General features: G+C 38.1%; 1 protein-coding gene across 11 annotated transcripts in view; it reads left to right on the plus strand.

Annotated features, from left to right (window-relative positions):
- Positions 1–19087, plus strand: part of AKAP13 (A-kinase anchoring protein 13) — a 405703-nt gene that overhangs the window by 305335 nt on the left and 81281 nt on the right. For 7 of the 11 annotated variants that reach the window (XM_037832976.1, XM_037832972.1, XM_037832973.1 and 4 more), the window contains 4 exons: positions 1805–2175; positions 4366–4419; positions 7847–7912; positions 9808–10000. In XM_037832976.1, the coding sequence (XP_037688904.1) occupies positions 1805–2175; positions 4366–4419; positions 7847–7912; positions 9808–10000 (684 nt within the window). The remainder of the gene's footprint in view (positions 1–1804; positions 2176–4365; positions 4420–7846; positions 7913–9807; positions 10001–19087) is intronic. The other 4 variants (XM_037832978.1, XM_037832979.1, XM_037832983.1 and 1 more) reach the window with 2 other exon arrangements.

A 19087-nucleotide genomic window follows, 5' to 3' on the forward strand; every position in this document is an offset into this window, starting at 1 on the left:
GGTTTGTGACATTTTGTTTTATTGATGTCCATTCTATGTGTCTCTCAGTTGTTAAGAATTAGAAATTTAGAAAGCTAAGACATCCTGGAAATGTTCTCTAAAGTGGATGGATATTCATGACCATTTACATTTTTCCCTCTCTATGGAGAGCAGCCCCATGGGTAGGAACCCTTTTGGATACCCAGGTTCAATCCATCAACTTGCAAAGACAAGTCAATAATTTTGTTTTAAAATAATAACTACCCCTTAGAAATAAATGAAAATAAAGTTAATAATCATAGCTACCTTCCAAGAATTTACTTGGTGAAACAATTTTATTTTGAGGACATTTTTGATTACTAACTCTGAGATTTCATCCTTATAGGGCTTTGTAGAGATAATTGAGATAACCGAATAGAACAATCTTAGTTGAAATCAACCTGGATTCACATCTTGAAGCAGTCACTCGCTGCCTGTGCACTCAGGAGACTCCATTAGACAGTTTGTGCCTCAGCTTCCTGACCTGTCTAGTGATCCTTTGCATCTTCTCTCTCTCTCGCATCCCTCACGCATCATTTAAAAAGCAGTTAACCTAAGAAACTGGGTCCTGCAGAGTGAAAAAATATGTATCGTATTAGCTGGTGAGATCCAATGCAAAAGTATAAAGAATGCTCTTAGAAGATGGCGTGTTTCTGATGTGTTATATTGCATTGTTAAAGAGACTTTCTTCTTATATTGGGTTTGTTCTGTATTCCAAAACTGAAAGAGATCATTAAGTCTCATGTTTTTTCTTGTTTTTCGCTAAGGACTATAAGTTTCTTCGCTCTTAATTAAAACATTGCGTTGACTGGCTAATTAAGAAAATACTAGGAAGAAAAAAAAAATCACAAAATGCCTTTCCCTATTCCCCTGCTCCCTATCCAGTGATTGTATAAGGTGAAGATAAGGCAGGGCCCACATCTGTAACTGAGAGTGACCTCATGATGTTATTTGTCTTTACATCTCTTAGACACTTGTATTTATCTTTGGTCTGTTGGACAGTATGAAGCTTATCTTCCCCCATCCATCAAATTATATGTTTTGGTGTCTTTCGGCAAGTAGGGAACATCAGGCTGCTGGGACCAAAATTGCACAATTCCTGTTAAGTTCTAGAGATTGGCCAGGGAAAAGTCATCATAACTTTATTGTCAGAATTGATCATTTTAGGTCATTTGGCTTGCTAATCCTCAGCCAGTCTTTAGTGAATTGAGAAACAGGAACAAGTTTCTTCCATTTAGGTATTTGTGGCAAGCTTTAGGTAGAGTCATAAGCTACTCTGCATTTCTCAAAAGGCCACTAAAAACAAACATCGACTTGCTTGTAGAAGATGAACAGTGGCACATTAATTGTATCCAAGGAGAGCACCTTGTTTTCATTTGAGACTTGTGAAAAAACTTAGACCTAATATGATAAGAATTTAGAGTTTTCATGCAGCAGAAACCCCAAAGACAGATGGGTTCCTTTCATTTCAGTTGATGGCACTGACTGCAAGAACTGAACCTAGTTAGATTTTTTTTGCTCTGTAGGAAAGAAAAAAAGATGCACTTCCAGCTGAACTAATATGAGAGGGTAGAAAAAGGATACACCATTCTTTCACTGGCAACTATAGGGATTTGAATCTAACTTTGATCATGCTTTTAAAGAAAAAAAAAGTTTGTGTCTGGAAGCCAAATGGTTATCATACCCATCTCAGACCCATTATGAAGCCATTGGCTTGATCTGTAATAACAGGTATCTGCTTGGTGCTACCATTTTAAACCATATCTGCTTTTTTTCTCCATTATAGCCTGAGGAGGAGCAGTTGGTCTGTGATATCACCGGATCCAGTTCTTCCACCGAAGATACAGCTTCCCTGGATCGGCATTCTTCTCATGGCAGTGATGTGTCCCTCCCCCCAATTTCAAATTTGAATAGGGGCAAAGACCAGCAAAGCCTTGATGGCTTCTACAGCCACGGGGTGGGAGCGGAGGGTCGAGAGAGTGAGAGTGAACCTGCTGGCTCAGGTGAAATGGAAGAGGAGGAGATGGACAGCATCACTGAAGTGCCTGCAAACTGCTCTGTCCTGAGGAGCTCCATGCGCTCGCTGTCCCCTTTCCGAAGGCACAGCTGGGGTCCTGGGAAGAATGCAGCCAGTGATGCAGAAATGAACCACCGGAGGTGAGATGGATGGCTGTGTGTTCAGTCTCTCAGTGTCTGCTTACTTTTGAAAAGTTTTTGGTTTGGTGTTATAGTTGGTAAAGATTTTAGTTTATGCCATGGTATAGAAGAAAGAATATGGGCTTTGGAATCAGGAAAACCTATGTTCAAACTCCAGCTCTATATAACTTAACATATAGATGACCTTGGGCAAGTTCCTTGACCCCACTGAGCTTTAATTTTCTCACCAGTAAAATTCTTACCTTTCAGAGTATTTGCAATAATAAAGTGAAGTATGTTTGCCATATAGTAGGTGTTTAATAAATGGTAACATTTATTCTTACCAGATAAAAATTTTGATTTAAGAAATAAACATAAAATGTTTTAGTCTGAACATGTCTTAGGTTTTGAAAGTGCTTCACAAGAATTAAAGCCATTGGTTTCTAATGCAGAAAGTTTTGACAAAGCCTAAATTATCAGAATTTTAATCCTCAAGAAAACATAAAAATCATTGCATATTATTACATAGTTTCTATTTTCCCGTGAATCCTGTGATCTTTGGGACTTTCTTCAGTGTGACCAGTCTTAGTTCTTCAGTTTGGGGGCAGGCTACAAGAAGTTAAGTTGAATATGGCTTCAATACAGGCCATTGGCTGCGTAGATGAATTCAAGTAGGTGGTTTTAGCCCTAAAGAGCAGAGTGCCATGATGTCTATGGTACTTCACAAGGGTGTGCTTACTTCAAAACTGTTCTTTTAATGAGGAAAAGCATCTAAGTAGCTAGGCTGACAGTTGCTGTCCCCCACTCCTCTTTTAAAACAATTGATTTAAACAACTCAGCTGCAGCAATTTCTCAATTTGTTTTAATTCCTGGACTTCCTTAATGATCTTCTAGCTCAAAATTTGTCACATAATCTAATTATATGCATTCATTTATTCTTTTATTAAGCAAACATATTGAGAACCCATAATAAGCCAGGCACTGTTCTAGGTTCCAAACATGATGAAGCCCCTGCCTTCAAGGAGTTCACAGTGATTCCTTACACTTCTTAATTGACTAATCTTTTCAGAGTCCTTTAATAACGGATTACCTTGTATAATTTTTCAGTCCTCCCTATGAGTCAAGTGATACTATCCCCGTTTTTACAGGTGAGAAGATTGGTGCAGACAGGTTAAATCACTTACCCAAGGTCACTAGAATCCAGGTTTCTGGTCTCTTAGTCATGGAATTCTGTGAATCCATATTATTCTGTGGTAGGGTTCAGGATGCTAACTGTAAAAATAAGCAGTGTGCTCTGCCAGCTAGGGAGTTTTAATATATCTTTGAAATCCTGGATTATATGAAAAGCGGTGTCTAAAAGCTTTCCTTCCCTGCTTTATTCATGCTGTACATTTTGTTTTTAGCATTCACCCCAATGAGAACAATAAGATGATGGGGAATGATCCCTACAGCCAGAATTCTCTTCCTGAGGCAAGGGAAGCTCCTTGACAAGACATCCATGTCCTTGATGACAGCAGTGTCAAGGAAACGGGGCTTATTCGTGCACAATCCATTTTTCTTTATAACGCACCACAGATCCCTTTGCCCTGACTTTGATTTCAGATGAGGAAACTGAAGCTCAGATTTAATGATTTGCCCAAGACTACATGGTGTTCTAAAGACTGACCTGAAACTAGACCCTATCATCTAAGTTATTTATATTTTCAACCTATATAATATCATGGAATCTCATATTTGGATTTGGTGTATCAGGATACCTAATATCTCCATCCTAATAATACCGCTGGAGATAATGGAATGAGAGTTGGGTTTTCATTACCACTTTAATTAGTTTGACTCATTCTTATAGTATTATATGAATGTAGTGAAACTGAATTTTAAAGTGTTAAAATCCTTTAAAAATTTTGAATGGCAATTTTTTTTTTCTGATCTCACACATGTTGAGTGTTTTTTACTTTTAAAATCTGATAAACTTCATTGATTATCATCTGATTAACTTTGTGGAGCAAAGAGGAAGCAAAGTAGTGCTCCACAGAAATTCTCAGGCCTTTTTGGTTCTGATATTTTTCTTAGTCCACTTCCTTTCATTCCCTTATTTCCTATGCTATTTCTCTGTGGGGGTTCTCTCTCTTCCATCATGTCATCTGTATGTTTCATATAGTGCCATTTGTTTCACCTGCAACACTGACCTCTTCCACCATTCATTTTCAGTTCAATGCGAATTCTTGGGGATGTTATCGGGAGACCTCCCATTCATAGGAGAAGGTACAGAGTTCACAAACTTGACTAACCATGTTGCCTCTGAGCATGTACTAACAATCATCTCATTCTGCTTAATTCATGATTAGATGCTCTATTTTAAAATAATGTATTTATTTCAGGCAAATAAAATAGTTACTTATTAATTGCTGGTGCCCATTCAATATGAAATGGTTTCTTAAATCTGAAGTTTTTTTCTTATTTTATTTTTTTCAAAACAGAAAATACTTTTTCCGTCCTGTGCATACTGGTATTTAGATAATTTTGATAACAGGTTCTCAGCCAACTCTCTCTAGGAGAATTCAAAGAATTATCCATGTTGTAGCCTATCTGGTAGACTCTGGGGAGTACTTTTATTTCTCTCCTCAGAAAAAAAAGAAAAACCAAAAATATTTGCATGTGTGTGTGCAGGCCCTAAAATATTTCTAACACATGCTTTAATAATGTAGTGAAAGAGTTTTTTCCTAGGCCACCTGGCAATTTCCACTCCCTTGTTGATGTAGTCATTCCTTAGAGCAAGTAAGGGGCATAAACTGACCTCTCAGGGGCCCTCTGTTTTTAATTCCTTAATTACTTTTTTACAAGGTGAAATTTTAGAGCTAAAAATAAGTGATTTATCAGCTGAGAAGTAATTTCCAGTCAGAAAGTGCCAGTTTGCTTTGAAATTTCCAAATACTGAGTTTGTTTTACTTTTATAGTCCAGAAGTCTGTAGTGACCTTTTCTTTCATTGTTTGGAAAAATATTAAGAAATCCAAAAATGATTGTCATATTACTCTTAGCCTCTCATGTTAGACATTTGTAGAGAGCTATTTTTAACTACATGCTGAAGCTGTTTGTTGAGAAGGGGCAAACAGTCATCTTTCCTATTTTCACATGAATGCTTCCTTTAATTTCAGATTTTAGGCACAAAACCAAGCTCAGATTGAAATATTCACATGAATCTCAGACTATCATAACTCTGATTAAGTTGCTCTTCAGTGAAACAAGTTGGTAAATGCCAGTTTTTTAGCCTTTTTTGGTAGAAGGTACCTAAAACCTTTGTAAATGTATGTCTGGGTCTCCATTAAAACTCTTGAATATGAACTTATTGAATACATGCACTTGATGACAGGGTGAAGATGACAAGTTGCTGGATGCAGACCAAGTTAGTATATAGACAGAGCTGTCATAAATAATCCCAGTTTATACTTTCACCTTTAAATTTCTGTAGGAAGAACACGATGTGTAATTTAAAAATTTGTATCGTCTTAACTAGTATAATTGAAAATTCCAACAAGTAATACAAAAAAGGGGTGTTTGTTTAAAAAGAAATCTAGAGCTTCCTAAATCTCAAAATAAAGCCAAAGAATCATTAAATATTACTAACACTAATTTAGAAATTAGGCTATTCTCAAAACTACTCTTGACTGTGAGAAAGAAATGAAAGGGGAACTTTCGAAGAAGCTTTTAAAAAGCTAGACACTGTCATTCCCAGGGATATTACATGTTACTGTAGGCAAGGGCGTTCAAGAATAGGTCTTGTCTCATTCTGTATTCAAATGTGAAAAGTGTGATGAGCAACATGAAGATATTTGTATACCTCAAAAACGTATTTAAAAAAAAAAAACACAAAAACTCTTATTTGTGAAAGGAGCTTTCTACTACAAGTAAGGACAGAGACTGTTTGAACCATCTGTAACTTCCTTCTGGGATCCTTAGAAAAGGTGTTATGACTCTTTCTGTCTCTGTGTAGCTCTTCCTTCTCCTCACCATAACTTCCTCCCATTTTTCCACATCACTGTCATTTCTGAGAGTAAAAGTGATGCTCAAATCTGTAGGAGATTGTTTTTATAAATGATGGTTTGGTGATGTGTAATCAGTTATTTGATTTGCCACATTCTGTTTTTAATAAGAAATTGATATTTAGGTGAATATGCCTATTTTTTTTAACAGTTTTGTATATTTAAAAACCAAGTTAATAGTTTCAGAGAATTAGTTTCTGACTTCTGTGTGTTTGTAAAATATATGAAGACTTGCTTCTATTCACATAAGTAAATTATAAATCGGCCTGATTCTGCATAGGAGACTAGGGACATCTCTCAACTGTATTTCTACTTTCTGCTTTTGCATTTGTGAACTTTACATTAATTTAATCCTATTTAAAATATTTATCCTGTTTAAATTATTTTAAAATAATTTTATTTTAAAGATTTACTTTCAGAAGAGCCATAAGTGTAGCTCCTGTATTGTCACACCATTTCCCTTGCTTCTTTTCCTCTGCCAAAAACCTCACTTGTCAACAAAACAGAGGTATTCAATGTCTATTGATATTCAAGATAGACTTTTTGAGGTATACAGATTCAGGAGGGAGCTAAGTGGTTTTACTCTTGTCCACAATTTCTGTTTTTTACCCCCCTTCTGAAAACAAAGGCATATTACTTAGAACTTTCAGGTCCAAATAGGAGCAGCTAAATTTAATGATAGCTTTTGATGATCCAAAATCCTGACTTCTCTATGTAGTTCCCCTCACAGAGCACCTGGTATTGTGAATTGGTTATTTCTTGAGCTGTATCTCCTTAGCATTTCCAATCCCAGATTTTCTGTCCCCGCTGTTTGAGAATAGCTATCAATGGTGAGAGAGTCAAAGAAGTAGATAATCACTGACCTCTCTGTGAGGACCTTTTCTTTCTTTTGGGGCAAATGGATACAAACCTGATATTTAAAAGATACATCAAATTCCTTTTTTTTTTCTGGTTGTTTTCTTTTTTTTTCTTTTTTTTTTTTTTTTTTTAAGAAATAAACCCCTTCATTATTATTAAAATACAAGGAAATGTGACCATTGTTATATGCTTTATCTTTAGCATAAGAGCCCAGTGAGTAGGGTTTGAAGATGGATGTGAGTGTTGATTGGACTTATGAATTGTCTGGTTTAGATGGATATGTTTTCACTAATGGAAGCCTAAGGAAAAAACGTGATGACTTAGTGAGCCCTCCCCATATAGCTTGTCATTGTAACTTTTAGGGTAAGGGGTTAGAGATACTGTGTAGTGGTGGCTGGGAGTGGTAGGCTTGGTGAAAGATTGTCCCCAGTAGTATGGGTCAAAACACCTCTTTGAGAATGGCTCAAAAGGAAGACAAGGGGTGGTCTTTTTGCCAAGGATTCTCTGGAAGGAATGGGTTTCAGGTTGGACTGTTTATCCTATAAAGAGCTCACATAGTCATTTCCAACACATTATCTATATAGACATCTATAGAACAATTCTAAGCTGCCCTGCTTCTTGTTCTAGTTTTTTTCTAAGTTCTAAAGCAATGTTACATTCCCAAGGGTTTTTTTGATGATTAAATATATCCATCTTCTCTGACCTATACCCTTTCTTTTAAAACCCAATAACCCCATCCCTGTTTCCTCTTTTCTCCCTCCGTTTCTATTTCTGCCTTTGATGTCATCCCCAGTATGAGCTGGTGTCCCTCTGGTGTGCAATACTCTGCTGCCCTGAGTGCTGACTTTAATTGCAGAAGGTATGGTATCATTTGCGTGTCTAGCCACCAAAGGGGGAAACCATAAAATACGGCACCTGGGCTTTTGGCTTGGAACTGGCTTTTTTTGTGGCTGGAATGCATACAGGCAGCCTGCTTTGTCTGTGAGCACAGTGTTCACTTGCCTTTGCTCTGGATGTCTCTAACCCAACTGAAGGAGAGGAACCTGGGGGTCAGATGGTATGCCATGAAGCATTGCCTCAGGTGGCTGTATATTCGGTGTTTTCTGCAAGGTTTGTCTTCGTGGCATGATAGACCACTTCCCTCTCTGTTTTGGTCTCTTGTCTTAATTCCCAGATCCTAGGAATTTGGAGGAAAACAATGAGAGAAGCAAGGAAACTAATAAGATGGATTTATTTCTATTATGCTTCCAAATCCATCAATCTATTTAAATTCAAAATTCACAGAGATTGCTCATCATTTCATATTCTCTCAGCTGAGCAGCCAGATTTAAGTGCTAAAACATTTTCAGCATTAGATTTTGTGGTAAGACTAGATCTGGTTTCCTCAGGCTTTTCAAAAAATAATTCACCATAAAAAACTACATTTTTTATTCACTTAGCCCCTCTTATCCCTAGTATTGAAAATGAGTTTTACAGAGACATTTACTTGTAGTTAGTCATGATTTCTATTGTCATACTGAAATAGGAAAATCAAACCCATTGCTTAATTTACCAGTTGGAGAAATTAGAAGCATATGTCCTCAGTTCACAATAAATAATTTACAAAAAAAAAAAAAAAAAAAAAAGCAAATACAAACCCTTCTGGACTAGCATACATTAACTTATTTGTAGCAATTAGCTGTACAGTTTTCCCTGAGCTGAGGTAATTAAATAGCTTCAGTATACTGTCAAATCCAGTTCCAGCTTATTGTAACTGAGGAAATGGTCAGCTACAACTATATTTTGACATCTGGCTTATTTTAAAGAAGTTTCTAATTCAGTTGTAACAGATGTAAATTATTCTAGTTAACAACCCCAAGGAGATCAATAGATCAGTAACCTCTCTCTGTAAGAGGTTAGAACAAGCTTATTGGGGTTGTAACCTTCTGGTTACAGAAAATGTTTTTGAAATGGCAAACCACAAAGTCTTTATCCAGTGGATCCTATTTAATATACCAAACCCTAAATTTGCTCTTTTTTCCCCTTTTCCTATGTCAAAACAAGAAGTAAAACTCTTAGACTTACTAGCTTTTCATCTTTTCTTCCTTCAAGGGATTATATGTGCCTATCTGCAACTAACAATTCTCAGAAAACCTATGGAGCAGTTGTTCGGCCAGGTGTGCACAGATGATAAAGGTCATGAGTAGCACTTGGGTTTTCTTTTGGTGGAAACATACCTTTAAAGTAATAAAGATGAACTACAATGTAGTTGAATATGAAGGTATAAAGGTCAGCTTAATAGGTACCAAGGAAAGTCTCCCTGCTTGCCTCCTCAAAGTTACTAATGCTGATATTTTCTCTATGCTGTTTAATTCTTTGGCATAGCAGAGAGAGATTTCTGGCAAAGACTGATTACATCGAATCAAGAGAAAACACATATATAGTATATAAAAGGCCAGGAAGATAAATATGCCCTGTCCATTTGGGTATCTTGAAAAAAAAATCTGAGAAAATAATTTTAGAAAGCTCAACATTTGTGTAAGTTGAATGAGGTAAGAAAATCTAAGTGTAATTCTTCCTCAGCATACCAAGAACTGTGAGAAGGGCAGATAATACTCATTTGTGCAGTGCCCTTGTAGACAGTTTTACTAAGTAATGAAGAAATAATATACTATAATATAATAAGCAAGGGAGATACAACTAAAGGGATTTCTGTCCTCATTCCTTCCTGAGACTCAGAAATATAACAAATTAACTCTTGTTCCCTCTGTTCAGTTTCAGTCTAGAAGGCTTGACAGGAGAAACTGGTATTGGAAGCAAGCCTTCCTCATCTCTAGAAGCAAACTCTGCAAACACCAAAGAGCTCAGACACCCTTTCATTGGTGAAGAACGGGGTGACTCTTTGGTGTCACTTTCAGAAGAGGATCTGGAGTCGGGCCAAAGAGCACATAGGATGTTTGACCAGCAGGTAAGGCTGAAATCAGGTGGACGTTACTAATTTGGTAAAATATTTAATTCCCTAAATATGATGTCATATTAGGAACATAGAAGGCAAGAATTCTGTTAGTATAAGGTGAGTAGTATGATTGCTTACTCATTATATAATACACCCAGTCTAGCACAAAAGCAAGTTTTTAGTCCATTATGCTAATTATTAAATCTGCATAGGTTTGAAAATTCTATCAAAGCAATTTTTTTTTAAATTAGGGAAGTATCTAGGATATTAAATTGAGTTTTTCCTTCTTATCAGAGACCTTTTACCACACCAGTGGTAAAATGAATCTTGAAATGTATTTCATATGATTGTTGAATTTCCTAACTCTCAAAAACATATCCCAAGTTCCTCCTTCCTAAAAAAAAACTGCTTTATTTTATCACATTGTCCAGAAAACTATTTATTCCCTCTGCTTCCTATCACTCCCAGAATTCTTGAGAATGGCCTATGCTTCCTGCCTTCTCTTTCTTACCACGTAATCATTTCTTAATTTCCACCACTACCAGTCTCCTAGAACTTGTGTTTTTTTGTTTTTTTTTAATCTTCATTTTATTGAGATATATTCACATACCACGCAGTCATACAAAACAAATCGTACTTTCGATTGTTCACAGTACCATTACATAGTTGTACATTCATCACCTAAATCAATCCCTGACACCTTCATTAGCACACACACAAAAATAACAAGAATAATAATTAAAGTGAAAAAGAGAGGCGGGGCAAGATGGCAGACTGGTGAGCTGTATGTTTTAGTTACTCCTCCAGGAAAGTAGGTAAAAAGCCAGGAACTGCGTGGACTGGACACCACAGAGCAATCTGTCTTTGGGCATACTTCATACAACACTCATGAAAACGTGGAACTGCTGAGATCAGCGAAATCTGTAAGTTTTTGCGGCCAGGGGACCCGCGCCCCTCCCTGCCAGGCTCAGTCCCGGGGGAGGAGGGGCTGTCAGCTCCAGGAAGGAGAAGGGAGAATTGCAGTGGCTGCTCTCATCGGAAACTCATTCTACTGATTCAAACTCCAACCATAGATAGACTGAGGCCAGACACCAGAGACTCTGAGAGCAGCCAGCCCAGCAGAGAGGAGACGGGCATAGAAGGAAAACAACACGAGAAGCTCCAAAGTAAAAGCAGAGGATTTTTGGAGTTCTGGTGAACACAGAAAGGGGAAGGGCGGAGATCAGGCCTTGAGGCGCATATGCAAATCCCGAAGCAAGGCTGATCTCTCTGCCCAGGGCACCTTTCCTTAATGGCCCTGGTTGCTTTGTCTATTAGCATTTCAATAACCCATTAGATCTCTGAGGAGGGCCGTTTGTTTTTTTTTTTTTTTTTTTTTTTTTTTTTTTTAAATCCTTTTTGCTTTTTCTAAAACAATTACTCTAAGAAGCTCAATACAGAAAGCTTCAAAGAATTGAAATTTGGGCACGTCAAGTCAAGAGCAGAACTAAGAGAGCTCTGAGACAAAAGGCAATAATCCAGTGGCTGAGAAAATTCACTAAACAACACAACTTCCCAAGAAAAGGGGGGTGTCCGCTCACAGCCACCATCCTGGTGGACAGGAAACACTCCTGCCCATCGCCAGCCCCATAGCCCAGAGCTGCCCCAGACAACCCAGTGTGACGGAAGTGCTTCAAATAACAGGCACACACCACAAAACTGGGCGTGGACATTAGCCTTCCCTGCAACCTCAGCTGAATGTCCCAGAGCTGGGAAGGGGGAGCAGTGTGAATTAACAGAGCCTCATTCAGCCATCATTTGAGCAGACTGGGAGCCTCCCAACACAGCCCAGCAGCCCAGAACTGCCCTGGGGGGACGGCACTCACCTGTGACATAGCACAGTCATCCCTCAACAGAGGACCCGGGGTGCACAGCCTGGAAGAGGGGCCCACTTGCAAGTCTCAGGAGCCATACGCCAATACCAAAGACTTGTGGGTCAGTGGCAGAGACAAACTGTGGCAGGACTGAACTGAAGGATTAGACTATTGCAGTAGCTTTAAAACTCTAGGATCATCAGGGAGATTTGATTGTTAGGGCCACCCCCCCTCCCCGACTGCCGAGAAACACGCCCCACATACAGGGCAGGCAACACCAACTACACACGCAAGCTTGGTACACCAATTGGGCCCCACAAGACTCACTCCCCCACTCACCAAAAAGGCTAAGCAGGGGAGATCTGGCTTGTGGAGAACAGGTGGCTCGTGGACGCCACCTGCTGGTTAGTTAGAGAAAGTGTACTCCACGAAGCTGTAGATCTGATAAATTAGAGATAAGGACTTCAACTGGTCTACAAACCCTAAAAGAACCCTATCAAGGACAGCAAATGCCACGAGGCCAAAAACAACAGAAAATTATAAAGCATATGAAAAAACCAGACGATATGGATAACCCAAGCCCAAGCACCCAAATCAAAAGACCAGAAGAGACACACCTAGAGCAGCTACTCAAAGAACTAAAGATGAACAATGAGACCCTAGTACGGGATATGAAGGAAATCAAGAAGACCCTAGAAGAGCATAAAGAAGACATTGCAAGACTAAATAAAAAAATGGATGATCTTATGGAAATTAAAGAAACTGTTGACCAAATTAAAAAGATTCTGGACACTCATAGTACAAGACTAGAGGAAGTTGAACAACGAATCAGTGACCTGGAAGATGACAGAATGGAAAATGAAAGCATAAAAGAAAGAATGGGGAAAAAAATTGAAAAACTCGAAATGGACCTCAGGGATATGATAGATAATATGAAACGTCCGAATATAAGACTCATTGGTGTCCCAGAAGGGGAAGAAAAAGGTAAAGGTCTAGGAAGAGTATTCAAAGAAATTGTTGGGGAAAACTTCCCAAATCTTCTAAACAACATAAATACACAAATCATAAATGCTCAGCGAACTCCAAATAGAATAAATCCAAAAAAACCCACTCCGAGACATATACTGATCACACTGTCAAACATAGAAGAGAAGGAGCAAGTTCTGAAAGCAGCAAGAGAAAAGCAATTCACCACATACAAAGGAAACAGCATAAGACTAAGTAGTGACTACTCAGCAGCCACCATGGAGGCGAGAAGGCAATGGCATGATATATTTAAAATTCTGAGAGAGAGGAATTTCCAGCCAAGAATACTTTATCCAGCAAAGCTCTCCTTCAAATTTGAGGGAGAGCTTAAATTTTTCACAGACAAAGAAATGCTGAGAGAATTTGCTAACAAGAGACCTGCCCTACTGGAGATACTAAAGGGAGCCCTACAGACAGAGAAACAAAGACAGGACAGAGAGACTTGGAGAAAGGTTCAGTACTAAAGAGATTCGGTATGGGTACAATAAAGGATATTAATAGAGAGAGGGAAAAATATGGCAAACATAATCCAAAGGATAAGATGGCCGATTCAAGAAATGCCTTCACGGTTTTTAACGTTGAATGTAAATGGATTAAACTCCCCAATTAAAAGATATAGATTCGCAGAATGGATCAAAAAAATGAACCATCAATATGTTGCATACAAGAGACTCATCTTAGACATAGGGACACAAAGAAATTGAAAGTGAAAGGATGGAAAAAAATATTTCATGCAAGCTACAGCCAAAAGAAAGCAGGTGTAGCAATATTAATCTCAGATAAAATAGACTTCAAATGCAGGGATGTTTTGAGAGACAAAGAAGGCCACTACATACTAATAAAAGGGGCAATTCAGCAAGAAGAAATAACAATCGTAAATGTCTATGCACCCAATCAAGGTGCCACAAAATACATGAGAGAAACATTGGCAAAACTAAAGGAAGCAATTGATGTTTCCACAATAATTGTGGGAGACTTCAACACATCACTCTCTCCTATAGATAGATCAACCAGACAGAAGACCAATAAGGAAATTGAAAACCTAAACAATCTGATAAATGAATTAGATTTAACAGACATCTACAGGACATTACATCCCAAATCACCAGGATACACATACTTTTCTAGTGCTCACGGAACTTTCTCCAGAATAGATCATATGCTGGGACATAAAACAAGCCTCAATAAATTTAAAAAGATTGAAATTATTCAAAGCACATTCTCTGACCACAATGGAATACAATTAGAAGTCAATAACCATCAGAGACTTAGAAAATTCACAAATACCTGGAGGTTAAACAACACACTCCTAAACAATCAGTGGGTTAAAGAAGAAATAGCAAGAGAAATTGCTAAATATATAGAGACGAATGAAAATGAGAACACAACATACCAAAACCTATGGGATGCAGCAAAAGCAGTGCTAAGGGGGAAATTTATAGCACTAAACGCATATATTAAAAAGGAAGAAAGAGCCAAAATCAAAGAACTAATGGATCAACTGAAGAAGCTAGAAAATGAACAGCAAACCAATCCTAAACCAAGTAGAAGAAAAGAAATAACAAGGATTAAAGCAGAAATAAATGACATAGAGAACAAAAAAACAATAGAAAGGATAAATATCACCAAAAGTTGGTTCTTTGAGAAGATCAACAAGATTGACAAGCCCCTAGCTAGACTGACAAAATCAAAAAGAGAGAAGACCCATATAAACAAAATAATGAATGAAAAAGGTGACATAACTGCAGATCCTGAAGAAATTAAAAAAATTATAAGAGGATATTATGAACAACTGTATGGCAACAAACTGGATAATGTAGAAGAAATGGACAATTTCCTGGAAACATATGAACAACCTAGACTGACCAGAGAAGAAATAGAAGACCTCAACCAACCCATCACAAGCAAAGAGATCCAATCAGTCATCAAAAATCTTCCCACAAATAAATGCCCAGGGCCAGATGGCTTCACAGGGGAATTCTACCAAACTTTCCAGAAAGAACTGACACCAATCTTACTCAAACTCTTTCAAAACATTGAAAAAAATGGAACACTACCTAACTCATTTTATGAAGCTAACATCAATCTAATACCAAAACCAGGCAAAGATGCTACAAAAAAGGAAAACTACCGGCCAATCTCCCTAATGAATATAGATGCAAAAATCCTCAACAAAATACTTGCAAATCGAATCCAAAGACACATTAAAAAAATCATACACCATGACCAAGTGGGGTTCATTCCAGGCATGCAAGGATGGTTCAACATAAGAAAAACAATCAATGTATTACAACACATTAAAAACTCGAAAGGGAAAAATCAATTGATCATCTCAATAGATGCTGAAAAAGCATTTGACAAAATCCAACATCCCTTTTTGATAAAAACACTTCAAAAGGTAGGAATTGAAGGAAACTTCCTCAACATGATAAAGAGCATATATGAAAAACCCACAGCCAGCATAGTACTCAATGGTGAGAGACTGAAAGCCTTCCCTCTAAGATCAGGAACAAGACAAGGATGCCCGCTGTCACCACTGTTATTCAACATTGTGCTGGAAGTGCTAGCCAGGGCAATCCGGCAAGACAAAGAAAGAAAAGGCATCCAAATTGGAAAAGAAGAAGTAAAACTGTCATTGTTTGCAGATGATATGATCTTATATCTAGAAAACCCTGAGAAATCAACGATACACCTACTAGAGCTAATAAACAAATTTAGCAAAGTAGCGGGATACAAGATTAATGCACATAAGTCAGTAATGTTTCTATATGCTAGAAATGAACAAACTGAAGAGACACTCAAGAAAAAGATACCATTTTCAATAGCAACTAAAAAAATCAAGTACCTAGGAATAAACTTAACCAAAGATGTAAAAGACCTATACAAAGAAAACTACATAACTCTACTAAAAGAAATAGAAGGGGACCTTAAAAGATGGAAAAATATTCCATGTTCATGGATAGGAAGGCTAAATGTCATTAAGATGTCAATTCTACCCAAACTCATCTACAGATTCAATGCAATCCCAATCAAAATTCCAACAACCTACTTTGCAGACTTGGAAAAGCTAGTTATCAAATTTATTTGGAAAGGGAAGATGCCTCGAATTGCTAAAGACACTCTAAAAAAGAAAAACGAAGTGGGAGGACTTACACTCCCTGACTTTGAAGCTTATTATAAAGCCACAGTTGCCAAGACAGCATGGTACTGGCACAAAGATAGACATATAGATCAATGGAATCGAATTGAGAATTCAGAGATAGACCCTCAGATCTATGGCCGACTGATCTTTGATAAGGCCCCCAAAGTCACCGAACTGAGCCATAATGGTCTTTTCAACAAATGGGGCTGGGAGAGTTGGATATCCATATCCAAAAGAATGAAAGAGGACCCCTACCTCACCCCCTACACAAAAATTAACTCAAAATGGACCAAAGATCTCAATATAAAAGAAAGTACCATAAAACTCCTAGAAGATAATGTAGGAAAACATCTTCAAGACCTTGTATTAGGAGGCCACTTCCTAGACTTTACACCCAAAGCACAAGCAACAAAAGAGAAAATAGATAAATGGGAACTCCTCAAGCTTAGAAGTTTCTGCACCTCAAAGGAATTTCTCAAAAAGGTAAAGAGGCAGCCAACTCAATGGGAAAAAATTTTTGGAAACCATGTATCTGACAAAAGACTGATATCTTGCATATACAAAGAAATCCTACAACTCAATGACAATAGTACAGACAGCCCAATTATAAAATGGGCAAAAGATATGAAAAGACAGTTCTCTGAAGAGGAAATACAAATGACCAAGAAACACATGAAAAAATGTTCAGCTTCACTAGCTATTAGAGAGATGCAAATTAAGACCACAATGAGATACCATCTAACACCGGTTAGAATGGCTGCCATTAAACAAACAGGAAACTACAAATGCTGGAGGGGATGTGGAGAAATTGGAACTCTTATTCATTGTTGGTGGGACTGTATAATGGTTCAGCCACTCTGGAAGTCAGTCTGGCAGTTCCTTAGAAAACTAGATATAGAGCTACCATTCGATCCAGCGATTGCACTCCTCGGTATATACCCGGATGATCGGAAAGCAGTGACACGAACAGATATCTGCACGCCAATGTTCATAGCAGCATTATTCACAATTGCCAAGAGATGGAAACAACCCAAATGTCCTTCAACAGATGAGTGGATAAATAAAATGTGGTATATACACACGATGGAATACTACGCGGCAGTAAGAAGGAACGATCTGGTGAAACATATGACAACATGGATGAACCTTGAAGACATAATGCTGAGCGAAATAAGCCAGGCACAAAAAGAGAAATATTATATGCTACCACTAATGTGAACTTTGAAAAATGTAAAACAAATGGTTTATAATGTAGAATGTAGGGGAACTAGCAGTAGAGAGCAATTAAGGAAGGGGGAACAATAATCCAGGAAGAACAGATAAGCTATTTAACGTTCTGGGGATGCCCAGAAATGACTATGGTCTGTTAATTTCTGATGGTTGTAGTAGGAACAAGTTCACTGAAATGTTGCTATATTATGTAACTTTCTTGGGGTAAAGTAGGAACATGTTGGAAGTTAAGCAGTTATCTTAGGTTAGTTGTCTTTTTCTTACTCCCTTGCTATGGTCTCTTTGAAATGCTCTTTTATTGTATGTTTGTTTTCTTTTTAACTTTTTTTTTCATACAGGTGATTTGAAAAAAGAAGGGAAAGTTAAAAAAAAAAAAAAAAAAAAAAAGAAAAGAAAAAAGACAAACAAGGGAAAAAAAAAAAAAAAAAAAAGATGTAGTGCCCCCTTGAGGAGCCTGTGGAGAATGCAGGGGTATTCGCCTACCCCACCTCCATGGTTGCTAACATGACCACAGACATAGGGGACTGGTGGTTTGATGGGTTGAGCCCTCTACCATAAGTTTTACCCTTGGGAAGACGGTTGCTGCAAAGGAGAGGGTAGGCCTCCCTGTATTTGTGCCTAAGAGTCTCCTCCTGAATGCCCTTTGTTGCTCAGATGTGGCCCTCTCTCTCTGGCTAAGCCAACTTGAAAGGTGAAATCACTGCCCTCCCCCCTACGTGGGATCAGACACCCAGGGAAGTGAATCTCCCTGGCAACGTGGAATATGACTCCCAGGGAGGAATGTAGACCTGGCACCGTGGGACGGAGAACATCTTCTTGACCAAAAGGGGGATGTGAAAGGAAATGAAATAAGCTTCAGTGGCAGAGAGATTCCAAAAGGAGCCGAGAGGTCACTCTGGTGGGCACTCTTATGCACACTTTAGACAACCCTTTTTAGGTTCTAAAGAATTGGGGTAGCTGGTGGTGGATACCTGAAACTATCAAACTACAACCCAGAACCCATGAATCTCGAAGACAGTTGTATAAAAATGTAGCTTATGAGGGGTGACAATGGGATTGGGAAAGCCATAAGGACCAAACACCACTTTGTCTAGTTTATGGATGGATGTGTAGAAAAGTAGGGGAAGGAAACAAACAGACAAAGGTACCCAGTGTTCTTTTTTACTTCAATTGCTCTTTTTCACTCTAATTATTATTCTTGTTATTTTTGTGTGTGTGCTAATGAAGGTGTCAGGGATTGATTTAGGTGATGAATGTACAACTATGTAATGGTACTGTAAACAATCGAAAGTACAATTTGTTTTGTATGACTGCGTGGTATGTGAATATATCTCAATAAAATGATGATTAAAAAAAAAAAATAATAAAGTGAAAAAGAGCAATTGAAGTAAAAAAGAACACTGGGTACCTTTGTCTGTTTGTTTGTTTGTTTCCTTCCCCTATTTTTCTACTCATCTGTCCATAAACTAGACAAAGGGGAGTGTGGTCCTTATGGCTTTCCCAATCCCATTGTCACCCCTCATAAGCTACATTTTTATACAATTGTCTTCGAGATTCATGGGTTCTGGGTTGTAGTTTGATAGTTTCAGGTATCCACCACCAGCTACCCCAATTCTTTAGAACCTAAAAAGGGTTGTCTAAATTGTGCGTAAGAGTGCCCACCAGAGTGACCTCTCGGCTCCTTTTGGAATCTCTCTGCCACTGAAGCTTATTTCATTTCTTTCACATCCCCCTTTTGGTCAAGAAGATGTTCTCCGTCCCACAATGCCAGGTCTACATTCCTCCCTGGGAGTCATATTCCACGTTGCCAGGGAGATTCACTCCCCTGGGTGTCTGATCCCACGTAGG

The sequence above is a fragment of the Choloepus didactylus genome, chromosome 4 (genome assembly GCF_015220235.1).
Source record: "Choloepus didactylus isolate mChoDid1 chromosome 4, mChoDid1.pri, whole genome shotgun sequence".
NCBI classification, from domain to species: domain Eukaryota; kingdom Metazoa; phylum Chordata; class Mammalia; order Pilosa; family Megalonychidae; genus Choloepus; species Choloepus didactylus.